At 42.9% G+C, this 25,316-nt stretch overlaps 1 protein-coding gene across 1 annotated transcript; it reads right to left on the reverse strand.

Annotated features, from left to right (window-relative positions):
• Positions 1–20,540: 20,540 nt before the first annotated feature.
• LOC147853273 (uncharacterized) lies at positions 20,541–23,270 on the reverse strand. The gene is made up of 4 exons (XM_087333675.1): positions 23,049–23,270; positions 21,431–21,699; positions 21,261–21,325; positions 20,541–20,948 (listed from the first exon to the last, which is right to left on the reverse strand). Exons 1-4 carry the CDS (start codon positions 23,243–23,245, stop codon positions 20,766–20,768), a joined length of 714 nt encoding a protein of 237 aa, XP_087189801.1. The 5' UTR covers positions 23,246–23,270; the 3' UTR covers positions 20,541–20,765.
• Between the last annotated feature and the right edge of the window lie 2,046 nt (positions 23,271–25,316).

Consider the following 25,316-nt stretch of genomic DNA (forward strand, 5'->3'; position numbering starts at 1 on the left):
CCACACATAGTTTTTTGTACATTGATGTTCAATATTCCTTGCTTTCTCCAAGCCCTGAGCTTGGGTTCATGACCCTTGATTTGTGAACTCAACTTCCCCTTGATCTATGCAATATGGGTAGAAATTTCATTGCATGTTCATCAACATCCGTGATATATTCATGTTCATAGGTTGCAGATTTAGGTTCCCTTATATACAACCATCATCAATATAGAAATCCATGTTAATCTCATCAGTAAATACATCAATGACATGTTCATTGATGTAAAGAATCAAGAGATGGATTCTTGTGAAGTGGAAGAGATATGAGTTATGTGTGTGTATGAGAGAGAGAGAGAGTGAAAGAGAGACAAGGAATAAGACACAGTGAATACGCAAGGTAAAAGTATATTAACAAAGGAGAAAGACTCAACATTATACAAGGTAGGAGGAGGGTGCTTTATGTAGTCACCCTCTCTCTTCATTAACTACAAGCCTCATGGAGCATGGGGAATGTGAAAGCTGATAAGTTATGTGTCATAGAATATGATTTTATGACTCATACTAAATGCTAGAAGACAAAGTGGTGACATAATGGTGACTCTTGACCGTTGGAGTGTCTCTTCACTCTCAAGGTGAGTTCACACACTAGACCAAGTTGAGCTTGATTCTCAACACGCCCCCTCAAGCTCAAGTCGGGTCGGTTTCAGACGGTATCCGAAATCCGCTTCAACTCGTGTTCCGGAGTCCGCGTCGACTCGCGTCGGCTCGCTTTATGCGGAGTTCTGGAATCCGTGCTCCAGCTTGCGTTGTGCGTAGTTACGAAGTCTGTGCTTTGGCTTGCATGCGTAGTTGCGAAGTCTATGCTTCGGCTTGCGTGCGTAGTTGCGAAGTCTATGCTTCGGCTTGCGTCTTTCTTCGTGGCTTTGCGTGGTAGATCGGCTCTTCGCTTCTACGTTGCGTGTTTGTGGAATCCACGCGTTATTGCGTAGTGCGCGGTTGCGGAATCTACGCGTTATTGCATAGTGTCTTCAGTACTCGCCCTCAAGCTTGGCAGGTCAGGGATCGTCAATCCGAGATTAGTCATGAATTGCCATAGCTTGTCGGCTCCTAAGGCTTTAATGAAGATGTCGGCCGTTTGAAGATTGGTGCTAATGTGTTGTAGGTCTACATCGCCAACAAGAACGCGCTCTCGGATGAAGTGATAGTGCACTTCGATGTGCTTTGTCCGCGCGTGGAACACCGGGTTCCGAGCCAGATAGATACTGCTCATGTTGTCGCAGTAAAGGGAAGTCGGATCCTTGATGGGTACGCCCAGATCCTTCAAAATCCTCTTGAGCCATACGGCTTCACACGCAGCTACGGCTGCGCCCCTGTATTCTGCCTCCATACTCGAAAGAGCGATGGTGGGCTGCTTCTTGCTACTCTAGGATATTGCTCCGCTGCCGAGGGAGAAAACAAATCTGGAGGTTGATCTTCTATCAGCTTTGTAGCTGGCCCAATCGGCATCTGTGTACTCCTCGAGTCGTATTGGCATCGCGGTCTTGTAGAGGATGCCACAATCCATTGTGCCGCTGACGTAGCATAGAACTCGCTTAACGCAATCCAAGTGAGTATCATGTGGTGTTTGCATGAATTGGCTAAGGAGACCGACCGGATAACTGAGATCGGGTCGTGTGATCGTGAGGTAGTTGAGACTCCCGATGAGTTGCCGATACTGAGTCGGCTCACACGCTGTCGTGATGTGGCGTGCTCGAGGGTGGGAAAAACCGGCGAAAGGGGGGTCAAAAATGTGCATGTGCAATGTGTATGCACACAAAAGCGATTAATTATGCATATGCAAAATAAAAAGGAAAAGAAAGGGTGAAAAGGAGGTATAGAAGCTCGTGCAAAAAGTAAGAGGGAGGAGAGATAAAAGGTAGAGGGGAGACATGCTATACATTTATAGAGATAGAATTATATATTGTATAAGAGAGAGTTAGTGGGCTAGTGGATAGTCACATTGACTACTAGCTAGAGGTGCACGGTTTGAATCTAGTCTTACAGTGCAACGTGATTTAAGGAATTTTATTCCTTTTTCATTGAAGACAAATTTGGCGACCCCCCCCTTCTTTTCTTCCTATAAAAGGAGGTCGAGGGGGCTTATTTGGGAGGATGTTTTGGGAGGAGGAGACTATCACCAATTTTCCTTCGAAGCTCTTCATCTCCTTATTCACCACTTCTCTTCATCTCATACCCCTTCATCCCCCCATCGCCACATGCTCGTCTTATTCGCGTCGGCACTTGAAGTGCTCGTGAGCCCAAGCTTCGTTGGTTCGACGTTGCTCCGCCCCGTTCGTTGTTGCGAGCCTGTGTGCTCGCCGCTCGGGTGGTCGTGGTTCGTTGGGATTGGCATTTTGGTGGTGCTCGTGTGTTCATCTTCGTCGTGTTCGATTTTGCCTTGTCTCTAAGGGCATTTAATATTTATGTTTTGATTGAGCTTGTGGTTAACTATAAGTTGCCATTGTAAACAAAACCCTATTTTATAAAGGGTTCTCTTGCGTTAGAATCGAACACGTATTTATCTTTTTGGTCAATATCATTCGTGTTTCTTTCTCTCTTTCTTTCTTTATTCGTGTCTTTCTTGTACGTTCGGCCGTCTTGTGACGAGGGGACCGTTCAGGCTTGCCCATGCACCTCTCCTCCTCATAAAGGCGTACGAGCATTTGTATGTGTGTTTGTTTCTTCCTTGTACGTTCGGCCGTCTTGTGACGAGGGGACCATTTGGGCTTGCCCATGCACCTCTCCTCCTCATAAAGGCGTACGAGCATTTTGTGTGTGTGTTTGTGTCTTCCTTGTACGTTCGACCGTCTTGTGACGAGGGAGCGTTCGGGCGCGCCCATGCACCTCTCCTCCTCATAAAGGCGTACGAGCATTTGTGTGTGTGTTTGTGTCTTCCTTGTACGTTTGGTACGAGCATTTGTGCGTGTGTTTATGTCTTCCTTGTACGTTCGGCCGTCTTGTGACAAGGGGACCGTTCGGGCTTGCCCATGCACCTCTCCTCCTCATAAAGGCGTACGAGCATTTGTGTGTGTGTTTGTGTCTTCCTCATACGTTCAGCTGTCTTGTGATGAGGGGACCGTTCGGGCTTGCCCATGCACCTCTCCTCCTCATAAGGCGTACGAGCATTTTGTGCATGTGTTTTGTGTCTTCCTCGTACGTTCGACGTCTTGTGACGAGGGAGCGTTCGAGCGCGCCCATGCACCTCTCCTCCTCATAAAGATGTACGAACATTCGTGTTTGTGTTATTGTCCCCTTGTGCGTTCATGTTGCATGCTCATCTTGCTTGTACCCGTTTGGTCACTTGGCTCGTACGGTGATATCGGAAGGTCGACGAATCGTGATCAACGAGAGCCACCGGCCTCACAAAACAAGACCTTGCTCGGGAAGGGGTCGGGAAGTAGTATTGTCGTAAAGCAAACCTCGAGTCTTCTCTATCCCTTGAGTACTCCCTAGTCCAAGACCCCTGTGGTCCCGCCCAAGTAACACATCTGCGTGAAACTTCGCGACATAAATTGGTTGTCGTGATCAACGAGAGCCACTGGCCTCACAAAACAAAGGGCAACAAGACCTTGCTCGGGAAGGGGTCGGGAAGTAGTATTGTCGTAAAGCAAACCTCGGGTCTTCTCTATCCCTTGAGTACTCCCTAGTCCGAGACCCCCGTGGTCCCGCCCAAGCAACACACGTGCGCGAAACTTCGTGACAACGCTTTGGTGCCGGAGTTTGCATCTAGTTTGAGATTACGATCGAGCGGGGTTGCCACGGATTTGCACTCAGCCATCCCGAACTTGTATAACAAGTTGAGGATGTAGTGCCGTTGAGAGATGATGATTCTGGCCGGAGTCCGAATTACCTCGATGCCGAGGAAGTAGTGGAGCTCCTTCATGTCCGTCATCTTGAACTTGTCGAAAAGGAGGGATTTGACTTTATTGATTTCGACGAGATTCTCACCTCCAATGACTAGGTCATCCACATATAAAATGATGACAATTGGACTTGCGGAATCGCTTCGTATGTAGAGGGAGTTGTTCGATTTTGACATATGGAAGCCAATTTGATGAAGATATTGCGTTATCTTCGAATGCCAAGCACGCGGTGCTTGCTTGAGGCCGTACAGTGGCTTCTTGAGTTGGCAAACAACTTTCGGATGGGTGCTCGAGTTGAAGCCGGGTGGTTGGATCATGTACACCTCTTCTAATTCGCCTTGTAGAAAGGCGTTCTTGATGTCCATTTGATGGAGGTGCCACCCTTTCGCCGCGGCAATCGCAATTACGGTCCACACCGTCGTCATCTTTGCCACCGGGGCAAAGGTCTCTTCGTAGTCGACGCCATGTGTCTGAGCATATCCTGTCGCTACGAGTCGAGCTTTGTAGCGGTTTACGGAGCCATCGGCGTTATACTTCACCTTGTAGATCCATCTGCATCCGATCGCCTTTTTGTGTGGTGAGGTGAGAACGAGATCCCACATCTCGTTCTTCCGTAGTGCCTGCATCTCCTCGTTCATTGCTTCGATCCATCGCGAGTTCCTCGTGGCTTCCGAGAAGGTTTCTAGCTCCCGTACTGTCGCTACCTTCATCATAAAGGCGTAATGGTACGCCATATAATCGTTGTAGCCGAATCGGCTTACGGGGTTCTTTTCACGAGTGGATCGGCGGAGCTTTTCATTTGCAGAGATGAGGGCTTTCTTGGCTTCGATTGGTACCTCGAAACCGCCGAACTCACTTTCGAGTGAGTGAGTCGATTCATCGTCGTCGAAGCGATCGTCTTCATATTCCGCCATTTTCACCTTGCCTTTGTCCATCTTCGGGCTAGGCCGTGATGTGCTTTGATTGCTCAAAGGCTCTTGTGGTCCGCTCAGTCGGGTCATGATCGGACTTTCTTCGATCATGCGCGTAGGGCGATCTTCATCCTCGATCTCTTGTTCGACAGATTCCGGGTCGAGTGGAGTCGGAGGCGAAGTTGTCTCTGGTGCGTACCAGGATGCGGACTCGTCAAAAACGACGTCTCGACTTACTCGAGATTTTCGAGTTGAGGGGTTGTAGCACTTGTACCCCTTTTGTTCGAGTGAGTATCCTACGAGGATACATTTCTCCGACTTCAGGTCAAGCTTTTGACGCTTCTCGTCGGGGATGTGCACGTACGCTATCGCGCCGAATATCCGGATGTGCGATAAGTCCGGCTTCTTTCCGAAGTATTTTTCGTGCGGAGTGACCTCGTGCACGCCGGATGTTGTGCACCGGTTCATTATGTAGACGGCCGTATTTGCAGCTTCAGCCCAATATGACTTGGGCATATGCTTCTCGTTCATCATGGCCCGCGCTACTTCGAGGATGTGCTGATTTTTGCGCTCGGCTACTACGTTTTCTTGCGGAGTGTGTCGGCAAGTGAATTCTCGCCGAATTCCTTCCTTTCGGAGATACGCCGTGAAATCGTCCGAGAAGTACTCCTTGCCGCCATCTGATCGAACCAATCGTACATGTCGGCCCGTGGCTTTCTCAACTTCATTCTTGAAATTTTGGAAGTGTCCGAACACTTCGCTCTTTTGCCGCATCGGGTAGATCCAAGTGTACCTAGAGAAGTCGTCGATGAAGAGCACGTAATATCGGCATCCGCCGAATGTAGCCGTCTGCGCCACTCTTTCGGGAATGGGTGTCGGTGTTGCTTGCCGAATTGGCATGCTTCGCATACACCTTCAATCTCCTTCTCTTTGAATGTCGGGAGTTCGATGACGACTCCTTTCGATTTCATTGCTTTGAGTTTGTTGAGATTGATGTGGCCGATTCTCTTGTGCCATAGCTCTATGTCGGAGTCGGCTTTCGTGTTTTTCGCGAACATGGCGGATTTCATCTCGCATGAATCGAGAATGAACATCCGACCCTCTCTTCGTCCGCGTGCGATGAGTCGGCCCTCTTTTTCGATGAAGCAACCGCCTTGATTAAATCAAACTTGCATCCCTTGCTCTACAATTGGGCTGACAGAGACCAAATTCTTCGTAATGGTCGGTACATGCAAGACATTTTTAATGTAATTTTTCTTACCTTCTTTTCCGAACGGAACATTGCCAATGTGCCGAATCGGGTGCGTAGTGTCGTCTCCGGTTTTGACATAGCCGGGTCGGTTCGGCTCTTGAAGTTCTCGGAACCATTCTTGATGCGATGTCATATGGTTCGAGGCACCGGAATCGACGAACCATACGTCTTCCGAACCGGAGGCACTAGTTGAGGTAGCGGCCTACATAGAGTTTGCTCTATGTTTCATCATGAACATTCCGCCACGATCTTCGTAGTCGGAGTTGTGTGCGTAATTCATGAGTTGTCAGCTTGTGGAAGCCGATTCACACATGTTCTTTTGGCACTCTTCTTCGTGGTGGCCGAGCTTTCCGCAATATCCGCATTCGGTTGCGTTTTGACGGCTCGGGCCGGAGTGGAAGCTCCCCCTTCTTGCGAAGGTTCCTCGTTGGCCTCCGTTTTGCGGCCGAAATTGGGAGTTGTTGTCGTAGGTCAGACCTCGTCCGCCTTGTCCTTGGCCGAATCGGCCTCTCGCTCGTCCGCGTCCTCTTCCTCCATTATAGTGCGTGTAGAGCATGTGGCCTTCCGACTCATTGCTCCTTGTACGCACATGGTTTTCCTTGACCAATAGCATTGATTGGAGCTCGAAGAAGGAGGGAGATTTCTCCCGTGCTAGAACGGCGGTTCGCATTGCGCCAAACCGTGGTGCGAGGCCGCCGAGGCATATTTGCACCATCTTATCATCATCTATACTTACGCTTATTGAGCCGAGCGAGTCGCAAAGCTCCTTGATCTTCAAGGTGTATGTCGTGATGGACATGTCCCTTTGTTGAATGTTGTTCAACTCTTGGCGGAGTTGAAGCTTCCTCGCGGTCGTGTTGGCGGCGAAAATCTTTCGTAGATTTTCCCACGCTTCCTTCAGCGTCTTGGCTTCTCGAATGTAACCGAGCATGTGGTCATGAACACATGTCGCCAAACAATACATCACGCGGCTTGCGGCTTGCTCCCATGTCGCGTATCCGAGAGCCGCTTCGGCGGGTCGGTCTTCATGCGCTCCTTTGATGTAGCTCCAATAGCCTTGTCCGACAAGGTATTGGTGCATCTTGTACTCCCAAGATGCGAAGTTGTTTCGATCCAACTTCTCAGTAGGGAGAGCGCTCCCCATTTGAATATTCATTATGTCGATTCTTCTTCTTCTTCTTCTTCTCTCTTCGAATGCGAACTATGTAGCGAAGCTACGATAGCTATGAGCCGGTTCTTGGTCGTCGCCATAGAGCACCACGCACGATCACGATGAGGCGAATGGGCTAGATCGAGCTACCAAATCGCTCTGATACCATGTAAAGAATCAAGAGATGGATTCTTGTGAAGCGGAAGAGATATGAGTTATGTTTGTGTATGAGAGAGAGAGAGAGAGTGAGTGAAAGAGAGACAAGGAATAAGACACAGTGCATACGCAAGGTAAAAGTATATTAACAAAGGAGAAAGACTCAACATTATACAAGGTGGGAGGAGGGTGCTTTATGAGTCACCCTCTCTCTTCATTAACTACAAGCCTCATGGAGCATGGGGAATGTGAAAGCTGATAAGTTATGTGGCATAGAATATGATTTTATGACTCATACTAAATGCTAGAAGACAAAGTGGTGACATAATGGTGACTCTTGACCGTTGGAGTGTCTCTTCACTCTCAAGGTGAGTTCACGCACTAGATCAAGTTGAGCTTGATTCTCAACAATTGATATATATATTAATGGTATGTTCATGTTTATGAGTTGATAAAACCCATAAGATCTATCAACTCATCCATGATCAATATAGGCATCCATGATATGCTCATTGGCATAAACATCCATGGCATGTTCATATTTTTGCACTCTCCAAGAATCATGTTTTATTCTGATCACGTTTTCGATTTTTTTCCATCCTCTAACATACCAACACTTCCAAATATATTAGCCATGAGAACATATGCTGCCACACCATTATTATCTAGTTGTATGGCTTGATCAAAAGACAAATTCCCAAGCTTCACATTTCCCCATTTCCTACAAGCACCCAATAGTGAAATCCATATGGCTGAATACAAGCACCCAATAGTGAAATCCATATGTTTATGAGTTGATAAAACCCATCAGATCTATCAACTCATTCATGATCAATATAGGCATCCATAGTATGCTCATTGACATAGACATCCATGGCATGTTCATATTCTTGCATTCTCCAAGAATCATGTTTTATTCTGATCATGTTTTCGAAAAAAAATTCATCCTTTAACTTACCAATTCTTCCAAATATATTCGCCATGAGAACATATGCCACCACACCATTATTATCTAGTTGTATGGCTTGAGCAAAAGACAATCTCCCAACCTTCACTTTTCCCCATTTCCTACAAGCACCCAATAGTGAAATCCATATGGTGTAGGGCTATATTATTAGGTATAGCTTTGAGAAATAAAAATGAATCATTTGGCAATGCTTGAGCTATCAAATTTTTCTCTAAGCTAGAACAACTATATGCCCACGTGCTGCCAACTCATGCATTTTAATTGAATTTGGGTGTGTAGCAATGGAAAATAATAATGGACTCAATGGGCACCCTTGTCTAAGCGACCTTGTCAATGGAATCACCTTAGTAACACCGCCATTTAACATAACATGTGACAATACACCTTACCCCAACATCAAAGAGAGTCTATACATCCTTTCACCAAAACCTATATAAGACATAAGTTGAATAACAAAAAAAAACTTGCATGATTATATGCCTTCTCGATATGTAGTTGTATCATTACAATTTGTTGTTTTGATTCCAATGGTATGCAATATGGTTTTATTAACACAATTACCAATAATTACTTGGGGGTTATGTATTCAAAGTTCCATTAATCTCTAGGCATACCACATTCTTTCTAGCATGGGATGCATGCAACCCATGAAACTTTTATGCGATTGACAATTGCTATAATGTAATTCATGTTTCATGCCCATCACACTTGATTGTTGGTAACTATGAACCTCTAGATCTTGTAAAGCTTGTGACAATGTCACTTGAATATCTGAGAACACATCATCAAATGGGATTGTGACCAACAATGCATTACATCTGTCTCGAAATTGTAGATCAATCCCATTTTTTGTTGGTCACAATCCCATAATAATAATGTAGATCAATCCCATAATAACATTGTCACGTAAAATGTGCATGTGCATGCTACTCGAGCGGGACCACGAGGGACCTAAACCAAGGAGGACATGATGTCGTCTGGGAAGCCTTTACCTTTTGTTGATCTCCTTGTGTGATTCCCCTATCGTAGACTCTTTTGGGGATCTACATTGATGAATTAATAATTTTACTGCTCATAAGGGAGGCAACGAAGTGGTCCTAGAGGGTATGCAAGTCAATCTCTTGCTCTATGCAAATGACATAGTTTTATTCTCTGAGTCTGAACATGACCTACAAATGCACCTTAATACCTTAGATGACTTTTGAAGACAAAGAAGATTGGTCGTGAATCTGGGGAAAACCAATGTCCTTATCTTCCACATTTGCTCAGGTTATGACTAAATGTCCCACCTAACACTCTCTCATCGACTCGTTGAGGTAGTTGGATCATATGTATATCTTGGAGTCACTTACAATGTTGGCTCAGGTAAAGTACCAAGACATACTAGGACCCTCTCCCACCCTCTCCAAGACACTAGGTAGGTATAACTTAGAACTAAAACAACATAGTGAGAATAAGCTAAAAAATGTTAACCATAACCTTTCGAATATTCACCAACATGTTATCACTAATACATTTCAAGAATAGGGGGACGATGAATGTGGATACACCTACACCACTAGATGTCATCGACACAATGGAATGTAAGGGGTTGAACCCATGACCTCTTGGTCTTATTGGGCAACCTTACCAATTGAGCTACATCCATCTATGCATTATTATATTGTATAAGTTTCAACTTATTACATTCTATGTTAATCACTAGAACTTTCAAGAAACTTCTAGATAATGCATCTTCATGCACGCTCTAGAAGTTTCCATGCACTCTCTCGATATTTCCTAGCTTGCATGCATACCACCACATTCTTGTATAAATACTTCGGTGCACCTTGATTACAATAAAGGTGAACCACACCAATTACGGATGCATAATTATTTAGTTCTTGCTCTTTTGTCTACCTTCTCTCTCTCTCTCTTGTTCTCTTGTCTATGCTCTCTCTCTATCTATATATCTATCTTTCTCTCTCTCTTAATATTTAGCTCGCCTACTTATCCCTATCCTGGTGTACCCGTCCGTGATAGTTTGTTCACCTTCCCTTCTTGTTACCTTGTCCGACTCGGCCTTAAGCCAAGTAATGGCAGCCTTGGAACAACTTCAATTAGAAAATGAAAGCCTTCTTCAATCATTACAGGAGCTTCAAAATAGCATAGCCAACAACCCTCCACCCGTTAGGCCTCACCTTCCGTTAGCACCTAACCCAACCCCTTCCTCTTCTCATTCATATGTCCTCGAAACTAACGTCAGCCTACCTGACAAATTCAACGGCTCAAGGGCGCATCTTCGTGGCTTCATCAATCAAATTCAGCTTATCATCCCTTACAACCCCAACGTTATGCTCATGATTTCTCTCGGGTTGGCCTCGTTGGCACCCTTCTCTTGGGACCAACACAAGCGTGATTTGCACCATTGATCGAGACCTCATCCCCACTCTTAGACAACTTTCCTGCCTTCCTTGCGGAGCTTGAAACCACATTCGGAGAGACAGATCGACGACGAACGACACTCACGAAACTCTATTCCTTACAGCAAGGCTCTCGTCTAGATTCCGTTTATGCTTCAGAGTTTCGTCAGATCACATGCGATGATAGCTGGGATAACCAACCTTTATGCGACTAATTTCATCAAGGCCTCAGAAAGGATGTCAAGACTCTTCTCTTAAACTTTTCGGAGCCCACATCATTGTCCCAGGTAATCTCCCAAGCCATTCAATGTGATAATCGTCTTTTCGAGCTTCGACAAGAGGAATGGGGGACTCGAAGCTTTCCGTCTTCCTCCTGCAATGCTCCACTCACAAGGCCATATATATCAGTTTCACCAAGCACGTCACGGTTGCCATCTTCCAATGATACTCATACCCCGATGGAGGTCGACCCTCGTACCCCAATTGAGATCGACCATGCTCGGTTCCAACCATTAACCGATGTCCAACAGCAACATCGACGTGACAATGGCCTCTGCCTCTATTGTGGTACCCCCGGCCATGTCATCCGCCATTGTCCGATGCGCGGCCCTCATCATCAATCCCACCGTGTAGGTCTTGCTAAGGTTTCTCGACAACAAGAAAACGATCGTGCACGTCTTGCGGAGGTTTCTGGACAACAGGAAAATGAGCAAGTCCGCCTGCAATAGGATCCACGTCGCGGGACACTTCCCATCGCCCTACTTCTCTATGCTCCTACAATTCAGTCATGCCAGAAGGAGGTTTTACTTTGCAAGTAAGTCTTTGTTTTGGGTCTATTTCAATAAAATCCCATGCCTTGCTCAATTCTGGTGCATCTACTTATTTCATCGATATTGCATTCGTCCGAACACATAAAATCCCCAACGTCCACACAACACAACCCATATCTGTTGAAGCTATTGACGGACAGGTTCTCTCTTCAGGGGCGGTTACTGAATCCATTGTCTCGTTGGTACTTCAAGTCGGGTTCCACCATGAGGTATTAACATTCTATCTCATTGCAACCCCTCGACATCGATTGTTTTAGGGCTCTCCTGGTTGGAAGCACACAATCCGATGGTGGATTGGTGCAGCCACTCCATCACCTTTCCACAAACACCAACGCTGTCGTAGTGTATTTCGTACACTACGTGAAAAAGTAAAAAATAATATAACCGATTTAATTACATATAAATAAATAAAATAATATATCAAGATATTTATCACGTGCATAGGGCAAGATTTGAACCCTGTACCTCCACGTAGCCAAACCTCAACTTTACCATTATGCTACCTTATCTTTAGTGTTCTATAAATAGATTTAATAACTATAATTGCTTTATTTGCGCCTACCTTTATTAAAAGGTAAATCATGTATTTTTAGAGTGCGTGAATATTTTATAGAAAAACGCAAGCGACTAAAAAGTGACTCATGCACATCTAGCGTGCATGAGCACTATATTTAGCAAATAAAAGCAAGGATTAGAAAAGCATCACATGCACATTTAGTGTGCATGAACATATTAGAAAAAAAAGCATGTAGTTATGCTTAGTCTCTCCCATCACTACATAAGGATGGGGAGCACAATGTAATAGGTGTGTGAAAAATATTTGGGAAATTGGATATATTTCCTAAAATACCAACAATCAATAAAATATACTCGTGGGATTCACGAAGTTTAAGATAATCTATCTCTTTCAATCTAAATTCATATTCTTACATAAATATTGATTAATGTAATACTTGTGGGATTCACAAGGTTTGATCTCTTTTCTCAATCTACTCTAATCTATTCTAAATTATTTCAATTTATTACTACGATTTAGATAAACTAAAACAATTATACTTGTGGGATTCACAAGTTTCTATATCTCTTTCTTATAATCTATTCATATTCATAACTAGATTAGCCTCAAATTCTTCCTCCTCCTAGTCCAAAACCCCGGTGGTTCCCACCCGACTCACGCAAACGATCCGGAGCCGAAAGGCACGACAACGCGGGTCTCTTCCACAAACACCGTTACTTGTATGGTGGTTGCTTTCAGCTTGGGTGCACATTCTTCTGATCTCAACTCAATCTCCGACGTTGTTGATTCTAGTGTGGTCGCTTCCGTGCCCGTTGTGTCACAGGACGTCTCTGTTCCTGTCACCAATTTGCCCGCAAGATATAGCGATTTTTTGGACGTGTTCGAAAAATGAAATGCAGACCGGTTACCGGCACATCGCCCCTATGATTGCCCAATCGAACTCCAAGATGGCGCACATCCACCATTTGGGCCCATCTATGGGCTATCTGAACCCGAACTTGAGGCTCTTCACACATATCTGGATGAAAACCTCGCCAAGGGCTTCATTCAACCCTCCAAATCACTGGCTGGGGCCCCAATCTTATTTTTCAAGAAGAAGGACGGCTCATTACGCCTATGTGTGGATTATCGGGGTCTCAACAAAATTACGGTACATAATCATTATCCCTTGCCTTTAATTCCAACACTCTTTGACCGACTTCGAACCCGGCGTATCTTCTCCAAAATCGACATACGGGGAGGGGAGCCTACAATCTTGTGCGTATCAAGCCAGGAGACGAGTGGAAAACTACCTTTCGAACACACTATGGACATTTGGAGTACAAGGTGATGCCTTTTGGTCTCACTAACGCCCCGACGGTCTTTCAGCACATGATGAACAATATATTTCGGGAGTATCTCGATCACTTTGTGGTGATTTACCTTGACAACATTTTAGTATTTTCTTCCAACATAGAGGAGCACACCCGACACGTTCGACTAGTTCTATCCAAACTTCAGGAACATGGACTTTACGCCAAAAGTGAGAAATGTGAATTCGATCGGACCACTAGCGAATTCCTAGGCTACGTGATTTCACCCTCCGGGATCATAATGGATGCATGCAAGGTAGCGGCAATAACCGATTGCCCTATCCCTACTCAGTTGAAAGAGGTACAATCATTTCTCGATTTTGCAAATTTCTATCAACGATTTACCAATGGTTTTTCCTCTTTAGTGCAACCTCTAATCATCCTTACTAGAAAAGATACTCCATTTCTTTGGAGCTCTGCGGCGCAAAGTGCTTTTGATGCCCTCAAGGCAGCTTTTCTCATAGCCCTAGTGTTGGTCCACCCCGACCCCACAAGGCCCTTCCAAGTTGAAATCGATGCCTCCGACTTTGCCATTGGAGTTGTCTTGTCCCAACCAGACGACGAGGGCATACTACATTCTATTACCTTCTATTCTTGGAAGTTTACCGCCTCGGAAATCAATTATCCGGTCTACGACAAGGAGCTTGCAACAATCATATCTGCCTTCACTGAGTGGTGACCCTATTTGGCGGGGGCCCAACATCGCATCCAGGTGTTGACCGACCACAAAAATCTAATTTACTTCACCACCAGTCGTACATTGAATCGGAGGCAAGCCCGATGGTCATCTTTTCTCATCGACTACGACTTTGAAATCTTGTTTTGACCTGGAGTTCAACATGGGAAAGTTGATACCCTCTCTCGGTGTCCTGATTTTGCATTGCGCCCAGGAGATGACGCATATTCACAACAATCCCATTGTTTGTTGCGGCCTGATCAACTTCAGATGTTCGCCACCTGCATGTTGCATGATGATTCTTTGCTCAACGAGATTTCCACTACAACCACGTCAGACCCATTCGCCAAAGAAATCATGGCCCGCATCAATGACCCATCTTTGGGCATGAAAAGCTCATATCTCAACCAATTTACAACCCAGGATGGGTTGCTATATCGTAATCATCTCTTGTACGTTCCCAAAGGATCATGTCGGACACAAGTACTACAAAACTGTCATGATGATCCTCTTGCCAGCCACTTTGGGGTCACGAAAACCCTAGAATTGCTATCTTGAGTGTTTTGGTGGCCCCAACCTTGGAAATTTGTCAAGGAATTTATCAAGAAATGTGATGTATGTGCTCAGTCCAAAATGTCTCACCATCAGCCATATGGTCTTTTCCACCCTCTCCCCATTCCAAGTCAACCATGGGTCTCTCTATCCATGGACTTTATCACTAACCTCCCTCTGGTTGGTGGCCATGACACGGTGCTAGTCATTGTCGATCGGTTTTCGAAGATGGCTCACTTTGTCCCATGTTCCAAAACCATTTTCGGGGAAGAGACATCTGACCTTTTTCTTAAAAATGTTGTTCGATTACATGGCTTACCCGAGGATATCACCTCTGATCAAGATTCTGAGTTCATTTCCCACTTTTGGCGACGACTTCTACAAACATTCGGGACTTTTGTAAACTTGTCCTCAACATATCATCCTCAAACTGATGGACAAATGGAACGAGTCAACCAAATGCTCGACCAATACCTTCGGTGTAGCATGAGCTAACAACAAGAGGATTGGGTGGGCTTCCTTGCAATGGCAGAATTTGCCTACAATAATAGTATCCATGCTTTGACTAAGATTTCCCCCTTCTTTGCAAACTATGGATTTCACCCTCGTTTCAGCATTTCCATACTTGCAACTTCGGTCAATCCATCGGCAGAGACGCGTGCCCGCGCTTTACACGATGTCCATCGTGATCTCTCCTTGGAGCTCTGTGTCGCTATCGACCAATATAAAGATCAAGCGGACCAACATCGCTTGGCTGCATCGACGTTTGTAGTTGGGGACATGGTTTGGTTGTTACGTCGCCACATTGCCACCACACGTCCTTGTGCAAAATAGGACTACAAAAGATTAGGCCCTTTTCATATCACCGAGTGGATCAACCCAGGCGCCTTCTGGTTAGCACTTCCTCCAACATTCAGGATTCACAATGTTTTTCACGTTTCTCTCATCGAACTCTACCATCCTTCTCGAATTCCGAGACGACAACCTCCTCCACCGCCACCTATGGAATTGTCGACGGGCGAAGAATATGAGGTTGACAAAAATCCTCGACCCTCGATATCGTCGTCGACAACTCCAATATTTGGTCTTATGGAAAGGTTACCCCATTTCGGACGCCACATGGGAACCAATTACACATTTACAAAATGCTCCGGAGGCCATTCGCTATTTTCATTAATGATACCCACATAAGCCAGCAACGAGTTCTGGGAGGCGGCCTTAGAGGGAGGATAATGTCATCGACACGATGGAATGTAGGAGGTTGAACCCATGACATCTTGGTCTTATTGGGCAACCTTAACAATTGAGCTACATCCATCTATGCATTATTGTATTGTATAAGTTTCAACTTATTACATTTTATGTTGATCACTAGAACTTTCAAGAAACTTTTAGAGAATGCATCTTCATGCACTCTCTAGAAGTTTCCATGCACTCTCTAGATGTTTCCTAACTTGCATGCATACCACCACATTCTTGTATAAATACTTTGGTGCACCTTGATTACAATAAAGGTGAACAACACTAGTTATAGAAGCATAATTTAGTTCTTGCTCTTTTGTCTACCTTCTCTCTCTCTTGTTCTCTTGTCTATGCTCTCTCTCTCTCTATATATATCTATCTTTCGCTCTCTATTAATATTTAGCTCGCCTACTTATCCCTGTCCTGGTCTACCCGTTCGTGACATCTGAAGAGGAAAACCAAACACAAGTGGATACCAAGCCATAAAGCTACTCGTTGTACAAAAGCAATTAAGAAGATAAGGGAATGTGAGTTATGCTGCCTAGAAGCTATGGGCGGGATACCTTTTACATCTGGACCATGGGCCACACCCACATCGAAACACTTTGACCTCTTGCTCCTTTGCAAGAAACTTGGATAGAAATGAAACTAGTCCTAACACATAGTCATTTCCTTTATAGAATATGTTACACCATAACATCTTTTTGTACCACATTAAAATTCTTTTATCTATGTTTTTTTTTCCGATGATTGGGCACACATCTCATTATTGTAACCAATTATCTCATGGGCATATTTGGTCTTAGAAGACTCTCTCTCACTCTAGTATTAGTTTACCCTAGTGGTAAATCGTTACACTACAAGCACTACATCTTGGGTTCGAAACTTAGTTGGGCTCTCTCTCTCTCTCTCTCTCCCTTGTAAATAATGGCTTTCATTACGAAAGAAAAAACTCCACCATGAATAACTTACTACAAAGTATAGAACCCTTCTATCTAGGGCTCTAAAGACTACTACGACTCCAAACTCAATGCCACCCTACACACCAATTCAAATGGCGAATATGATGATATGTGACCTCGCTATGTTCTCCATGATGATGGTACTTATTTTGTTCAAGTAGGAATCGACAATGGCTCGGCTCAAGCCTAAACTGAACCGTTAACTATTTCTAAACGGTTGGGCAACTTGGTTCGGTTCTTAACTTCCTAACCGGTTTGAGCTCGGTTTGGGATGGCTCAAGCTGAACAGAATTGATTAGGGCCAAACCAGTTAGCCTAATCCGGTTTAGGAACTGGTTTGGAAACTCCCAACTTGTTTAGGCTTAACCGGTTTGGTTTGGACAAGGACAAACCGGATAAGCCGAAACGGAACCGATTGCCGACTCTTAGCTTGGAAACCTAGTTTGGGCCAAATCAATTTCCAAGCCGATTAAGCCTTAATCAGCTTGGCTTAATCTGTTCCTAAACCAGTTTAGGCTTAACGAGTCTGACCAAACTGGTTATCCTAATCTGGTTTAGGCTTAACCGGTTTGGTGTGGACAAGGCCAAACCAGATAAGCCGAAACCGAACCATTACCGACTCCTAGAACTTTGTTGTAAATAGAGAGAGAAGAGGCTATATTTGTAATATTGGAAAACCAGAAACCTCCCCTGCTTCCCCTGCTTCTGTCTGTCTGTAGCAGAAAAGAAGAAGAAGAAGAAGAAGAAGAAGAAGAAGAGGATATGGTGGATCTCGCTCTCCATGGCCACATCTTTCGTCTCTCCCTTCCTCTGCCCCTCTGTCAAGCAGGTAAGCATCAAACCCTATTCCCTTCCTCCCTTCCCTCTCGCTCTCTTTCCTTAACACGGCGAGCCCCCTCCCCTCTCATCCCCCCAACGTTCGCCAATCGAAGCCCCGATCTCGACAGCGATTCTTCCGGTGCTGCTCAGGAATCCTCGGACGAGATTCCCTCACCAAAGACTCCCGATGAAGAAGAAGAAGAAGTAGTAGTAGAAGCAGGAGCATCTAGACAGGAATATTCGGCTGAGGCAAGAGGGGAATCTTCTCCTAGGAAAAGATTCCAGTTTTTTAGGCTTCCCCGGGGATGGTTTGGGCGCAGCGGGAGAGAAGAAGAGGAAGAAACGACGTCTAAGAAGAAACGACAGGGAAATGAAGAAGATTTTGAAGGGCTTCTTGCATTCAACGATGGATATTTCCAGATCGAGTGGCGGGAGATTGTGGATCCGACACCTGAGAACGTTTTAGCTCTTCTGCTCACTGGTTTGTTAGGGTTAGCTATTTTACAAATATTCTGGCAGCTCTTTTTAGTTGCCATAACCATAACCTTAGCAGGTCTGAAATATTCAGTCATTGCTGTGATTCTTCTTGCTCTCTTGATCGTTTTCTTGTGACCATTTTCTCAAGAATCTTTCATGGTGTATATAAACATTTTTGCGTTGGAGATATTGAGAATTCTGATCTGCTATCCGTGATGTATATACAATTTTTCTGGGAAATGCAAATATTGAGCATTTCGAGAGAAGCATTCATGATGTGCATACAATTTGGCTTTCGGAAATGTCAAGTATTTGGAGAAGTTTTCGGGGTGAACATAACATTTTCTTTTCGGAACATTTTGATTTGTTAAGACCCTTTTGACAGTAGCTTTCATGGTGTATATGATGTTTTGAGACCATTTCTCAAGTAGCTATCTGGATGTAGTGGCCATTTCAAGTAGATTTCATGATGTATATAGCATTACCCTTTGGAATGTTGATACATTGATGCCCATTTCTTAAGTAGCTTTCATGATACAGTGGCCGATTTGAGCAGATGTCATTAATGTATGTACCATTTACATTTGGAATATTTTAATCATCTGAGACACGTTCTCTAGTAGCTCTCTTTGCTTTTGGAGTATTGATTTGTTGAGACCAATTTTCAAGCTGCTATCATGATGCAATAGAATTAGGGCTTGAAATCTTTGATGTTTTGAGACTGTTTCTCAAGTAGCTTGCGTGAAGTTTTTGGAAGAAATTCTTATCTTTTCATGCGAGAGACTAAGAAGAATGGTGAGAAAAGTATGGATTTTGGAAGAGAATTGATTTATTTCTATCTGGAATTTTACCCCTTCATAAATATGTTTCAACTGGAAAATTTTCAAAAGACAAAATTTAAACCAGAAAGTATTGTTTTTAGTGAATGAGTGATCTTCTCTTTTCTAGTCAAAATTTAAACCAGTGGATGTCACATATATCTTTTCTTCAGTCAGCAGCAAAGCTATCAAATCAGTAGTGGATAGCAAACATATATTTTCTTCAGTAACCAACAAGCCATCAAATTAAGTAGATTGTATACGATCTTATTCTCTATATCGTCTTGTCTTGGGATCAACTGTACTGTACAACTTCATATAAGTAAATATCATACAATAATCCTCCCTGAATGACAAAAGAATTTGATAATATCCAACGATTATATGGTCCCTGTGCAGAAAAATTAAAATTTCATTACAGATTCTTTTTTGACCATACCATTTCTGGCCTTCGCTGTCACATTTCATCATTTAGAGCAACCATCAATTCAATATTGTAATGCATACATATACCCTGCAATCGCTGTAATGGGGATTGTTTTGGATTCTCAATTTTGTTGTCTCATGATCCATTGTAGAGCTTCCAGGAAGACAGTAAATGTTGGCAATCATTAAAAGGCATCATATCTTTAATCATTTGGTGTTGATGGATGAAAAACATGTGTTCCTTTCGCCATATGAGGGCTGTGATGGGGATGGCTTCAGCCACTGATGCCTCATCTCAGCTTCAACTCACATACTAACTGAGGTTAGTTGGTTCTTCAGCATATAGCAACCATCAATCGGTGTGAGCATTATATAAACTTTCATTCATTATACAGTGGTCATTAATGGATGGTTTGACCAGTAAGCATGGTAATGTGGGTCTCAGCATATGTTTCCATTTATAAACCATGTGTATTATCTTAATTTGAGGAGTTGGACAGTGATGATTTTTAAATAATTTTTCTAATGGCTAGAGTATATGCATTTCTTGGCCCACATTTCAGACTATGATGGAGTTAAACTACCATTTATCTTTTCTTCCTATTCCATTCTTGCTACCTATCACTACTCACATCCATGATTTTGCTATGATAACTATTTTTAAACAGCACTTCCAATATGCATCCAATCTTTAGTTCTATTATTTGATGCAGCTAAGTAATTTTCGCCAGCTGCATAAGCCATATTAATCAACGTTATTTAAGTCTTGCCAATCTCAATGCATTACCTTTTGAGCATTCATGACAAATAATAATACATATACAAATTTTTAGGATGTTAGAGAATAGTATGATTATGTTTAAACTTTTTTGAAGCATCCCTGTCTTAAGACAGGCATACTCAGATGTACATTACAGAGCTGAGGGATATATCACAAAGCATATGTGCATATGAAGGGTTTGTTCTGTTCAACAGTTGGCTGTGCAATCAACCATAAAGTTATACCATTCAACCCATGTTCTTTCGCCAGTCTAAATAGTTCATCATCTGCATTCTGTCTTAAGCAAACACTACCTTTTTCTACTGTAGAACCATAAAAAACATATCTAACATTGATTTGCTGCTCAAATTTGGTATAATGACTCTCTTAGGAATTAAATGAATATTGAAAATTTGTGGGTCTGCATAAAGATGAGAAACCTTCTTCAATCCTTTGCAAGTAAAGTAAACATTCACGACAAATCTAGGCTAAGTCAAAGACGGTCTCGTACATTCCCTTTTCTACATCTTTTACTGGCAATGATTGGACTCCGGTGCTTAGTGATTCATAATGTGCCTCATTAGATCACACAGATTAATAATTAAGGATGCTTCAAACTATTTGTGCCTTTGTCAAAGGGCCATGCGCTAATGCCTCTTCATCTTCCTCAAACCCTTGCATTTGCACTTGTTGAAGTTTGTAAAACTTTGTCGCTGCCGCCCGCTTTCTCATCGACTTTACACCAATAAGAATGCCGATCGCCACCACCACCACTATGGCAACTGGAAGATACCACTGTAATGTAAAGAAAACAAGAGATTTGCTTTAATGCCAGTGAAGTAACTCTCAAGTGCTAATGTACTCACCCATTTGAAAAGATCTTGGGTGTATCAGCATAGCAGATTGAATAGGGAGAGCACCACTTATATACAGCTTGGATGGGTACCACCACTTAAGGTGAGGTGTTCAATGATAGAATTTAGAACAGGAAAGGGGTGAATTTTATTTGTGAGTGTTTCTTTAGGAGACCTTGAATGCATGAGATATAGAGATTTAACATCAAGCAAAGGTAACCCAAGCGTATAACAGAAATTAAGTTGCAATCACCTCATCATGATCCTTGTGCTTATTAGTATTGAAGGATCCTGTCGGCTGCTTACCGCTGACAGAATCTGGATTAACACACAGACAAAAAAAAAAGTGTCATATAATGGAACTAGAGACTAGATGATATTACTAAACAAGAGGGAATAAATCCACAAGCAAATCTTACTTACTCTTTACTGTTGGCATTGAACAATCTTGGCTACCCTTCCAGTCAGCTGGACAATCACACGGGTCCTCAGCTTGTATGCATTCAGCATTGTGGAAGCAGTACGAATCGCCGCATGGTATTCCCTCTAATTCACAATTTTCCCCCGCATACCCTTCTTCGCACAAACAAGTGTAAGTTTCCCCTTGGACAATCTCATTGCAAGTCCCATTTTGGCACCAGAAGCTGTTAGTACCATCGCACATGGTCCGAGGTATGTCGCAAAATTTACCCCTGAAAGAAGGTAATCAAGGGATCTCTCTCTCTCACACACTCTCTCCTGTCTCTCTCTCTCTCTCTTCTGTCTCTGTTGGCTTGGATGCTGATACCATGCCATCAAAGTCATAAAATTGACAGAATCCAAGTTCAATCTCTGGCTATGGGCTTGGCCCAGTCCCCCCAATTGATCATCATGGAAGATCCAAACAGTGAAATTCGGAAAGAAGGTTTGTTTTTTTCATTTCAGCTTTTACTTTTATATTTTGTTCTTCCATTTTAAAATCCCCCATGTACACAGTTGCCCCATTGCAGACATTAATATAACACCATCATTATCCTTCAAAGATTTACCCCACTGGAAAACCATATTTCTATTAACCGATAGACCTAGGTTGAAAATCATGCCAATTTACTCAATGGCTGTGAAGTGTAGGAGTTGAATTGCATGAAATTATCGTCTTTGTCGAACAACCTCAGCAAAGTGAGTTATATCTGTTGGTTTGTCTCTGCCTCTGCCTCAGATAACCTCTGAGAACGAGAACGAATTCTATCTATCTCTCTTCCTTTCTTCACACACATGCACATCCAGTAGCATTGTTCAGCATTAGGATCCGCATATCCAACCAGCAGTGTTGCTAGAAATCAGGATCCAAATCTATTACAAAATTACTCATTCAACCTATTAAACATGATCAATTAATCAGAACATGTGGATTTATTCTCCATTCAAATCATATAGCTTCAGATCATGGATGCATCATATGATACATCCATATAATATGTAAATTGAAATAATGGAGTCTACATGTATAGATCGTGTGCACAAAAAAGATCTTAAGACATTAGAGCACATACATAATGTGTTGTATGTATGTACAGTGATGTGAAAGTATCTATGATGCAAGTATTGAAAAGTCTCTGTGTGTGTGTAAAGGTACTATCACGATTCAGATCATATCTGATCTGGAATACCCATATAGTCGTGATGGGTATTTTCTGTGGGGTGAGTCGTATAATCTTCTGCTGTAAAGGTCCAAGGCAGTGAGGATAAATGTGTTCATATTATTCATAATATACTATCTTGAACACATATAAGAACATACTGAATACACACATATTCAACAGAGTATATGCAAATTGCACATAATATGCATGCATGCATGCATTACTGCACATATATAATACATAATGCACATTTACACACAATTTACAGCAGAAGGGAAACCCTGCCATTTCAGATCCAATGCAGTAAATTCAGGAAGTAAAACAGAAGAAGGAGAACAGAGAGAATGGAGATTTATAGCAGAATAAAGGTTTAAAGTGTGACTGTGAGTATGTGTGTGTGTGTGTGTGTGTGGAATTACCCCAAAAATGATCGATCCCCAAGAAGCATTGTAGAATTGCTAGGAAGGTCACATATGCAGACACCATCGCTGCCGCAATTCTCTGTCCTGCATCTTGAATCGCAGTGCTGGGAAGCAAGGGAGGGAGGGGACATGGAGACAAGAAGGAGAAGAAGAGGGATGGTGATGAGAGAGGAGGAGGAAGAAGAAGAAGCCATAGCTGAATGTGAGAGAGAGGTCGGATGAAGCACTGTAGAGACGTGGGATATGGATGGATATCATCACACGGGGAACTTGCAGCTTCTTCTGCATCATCATCATCATCATCATCATCATCATCATCTGTGGCTCGATTGAATTGAATCGAGATTCGAACCCACGACCTCCTCTTCCCAAAAAGCCCACAAAGAAAAAGAATAACAAATTGATCTCACACTATTTCCTATATATATATATATATAGATATACCATAGAGCTAGCTTTGCTTCACTTATCTTTTCTTTCCTACTTTTCGTCATGGAACCTCTCGAGAGAAGCCCAAGTGAAGGCCCCGATGATCCCTCCATCTGGGTCCTCGGAAAACCCGACCGTGACCGCTGGGCCCGAGCCCACAGACCCAATCTTCTAGGCACCAATGCCCTGGCTACGGGTGGGTCGGGTCGGGTCGGGTCGGATCAATCACACCCATCCCCATGTAACAATGAAAAGATGGATCGAGATAAGGGTCCTAGTACTATGTCTTTGGTATTTTTGCCCTTATCTCTGCGTAAGTTGGACACTTGCATGTAAAGTGATACTCATCCTCTACCTCTATGTGACATAATCTATCTATCCTTTCCTCTCTAAGGACTCCATTAGTACGACCATTTCTCGATCTCATGTTCGTGAGATTATATTCTAAGTTGTCTAGTGGCAACCCTTAGTGCATTTGGTAAGACTGTATCTAGATATTTTGGTCATGTAATAAAATCTAACTTAGAGAAATGTGTGAGGTGTTTAAGTCGAGAGCTGGATCGGCTGAGGAAGCCAAGAGCTGGATCAGATGGAGACCGATCGACTACGATCGGATTGGTTGAAGAAACCGAGAGCGGGATCGGATGAAGATCAATCGGCTAGGCCGAGTCAGATGGAATCCAACAAGCCGTTAGGGACCTATATTCCTATTTTAGTACATAAGACTATTATAGGTTATTAGTGTCAAGCTTAGTTAATGAGCATTCAAGTACTTGTCAATACTTTTGTTTTATATAAACGGTTATGTTTGGTTTCAAGGCAAAGAAACCGAACCGTTTATATAAAACAAAAACCAAACCAAACCGTTTAGGAAAAGTTGACACCAAACTGAACCATTAAATAAAAAATTTAAACCTAACCATTTATGTCAAACTAATTAAACATCTAAATAAACAAAAATACATTAAATTAAATAAGCATTTAAGTTAAATTTATTAAATCAATAAAATAATTTAATTGAACCATTCAATTAAATAAACATTTATAAATTAATTAAATCAATAAAAAATCATTAATTAAACTATTAAGGTAAAAAAAAAAGTTTGCCAAAAACCTATAAACCCGAGGTTTAGAACCGAAACCGAACTTATTATCAAAAATCCAAACCATTAATTTTTTTTGGAATGGTCAATAAACCGTTAAACAATAGCTTAATAGTTTGGTTCGGTTTGAGTTGAAACCGTGCCCATTGCTACTTCTGTCAGTCCTAGGGCTTGTATAAAAGTGCTCATTGAGCACGTCATATGTACAGAGTGTTGATTATTTTGAATTAAGTATTGTTGTCTGCTCTCTTTGTCTCTCTCTCATATTGTGTATCTACATTCTCTGTGTTTACCTAACTGTTATACTTTCGGATAACCGACTATGTACTTTGTGTCTTCCGCATACACTTCTGCGCATATTCTTTTACATGGTATTAGAGCACAAGAGTTGAGAATCCTCTACATCTAACCGAAAAGCAAAGACTACACAAAGACATTCCTTCTTCTGGAACAACAAGAACATGGACATCTCACTTCCGACAAAGAAGCTCACCAGAAGTGTAAAGAAAGGAGAGTGATTGTATGCAGCGGTAGGACTATGTGTGTGTGTATGAGCACTTATGAGAAACAGAGAGAGAGAGAGAGAGAGAGAGTCTTAAGATGAGAAAACTATGTATTACTTCCAACAGTAACAAAGTTACAATAGGTTGGTTTAAATACCAACTAAACTAGGGCAAGGGCCCTTTCTACTATTTACAAAACTAGCCTGGTATGTCCATGAGCTAGTGTGAAA

The sequence above is a fragment of the Azolla caroliniana genome, unplaced genomic scaffold, assembly GCF_043228905.1.
Source record: "Azolla caroliniana isolate FFs.n. ecotype wild unplaced genomic scaffold, voAzoCaro1.0.p SCAF_17, whole genome shotgun sequence".
NCBI classification, from domain to species: Eukaryota; Viridiplantae; Streptophyta; class Polypodiopsida; order Salviniales; family Salviniaceae; genus Azolla; species Azolla caroliniana.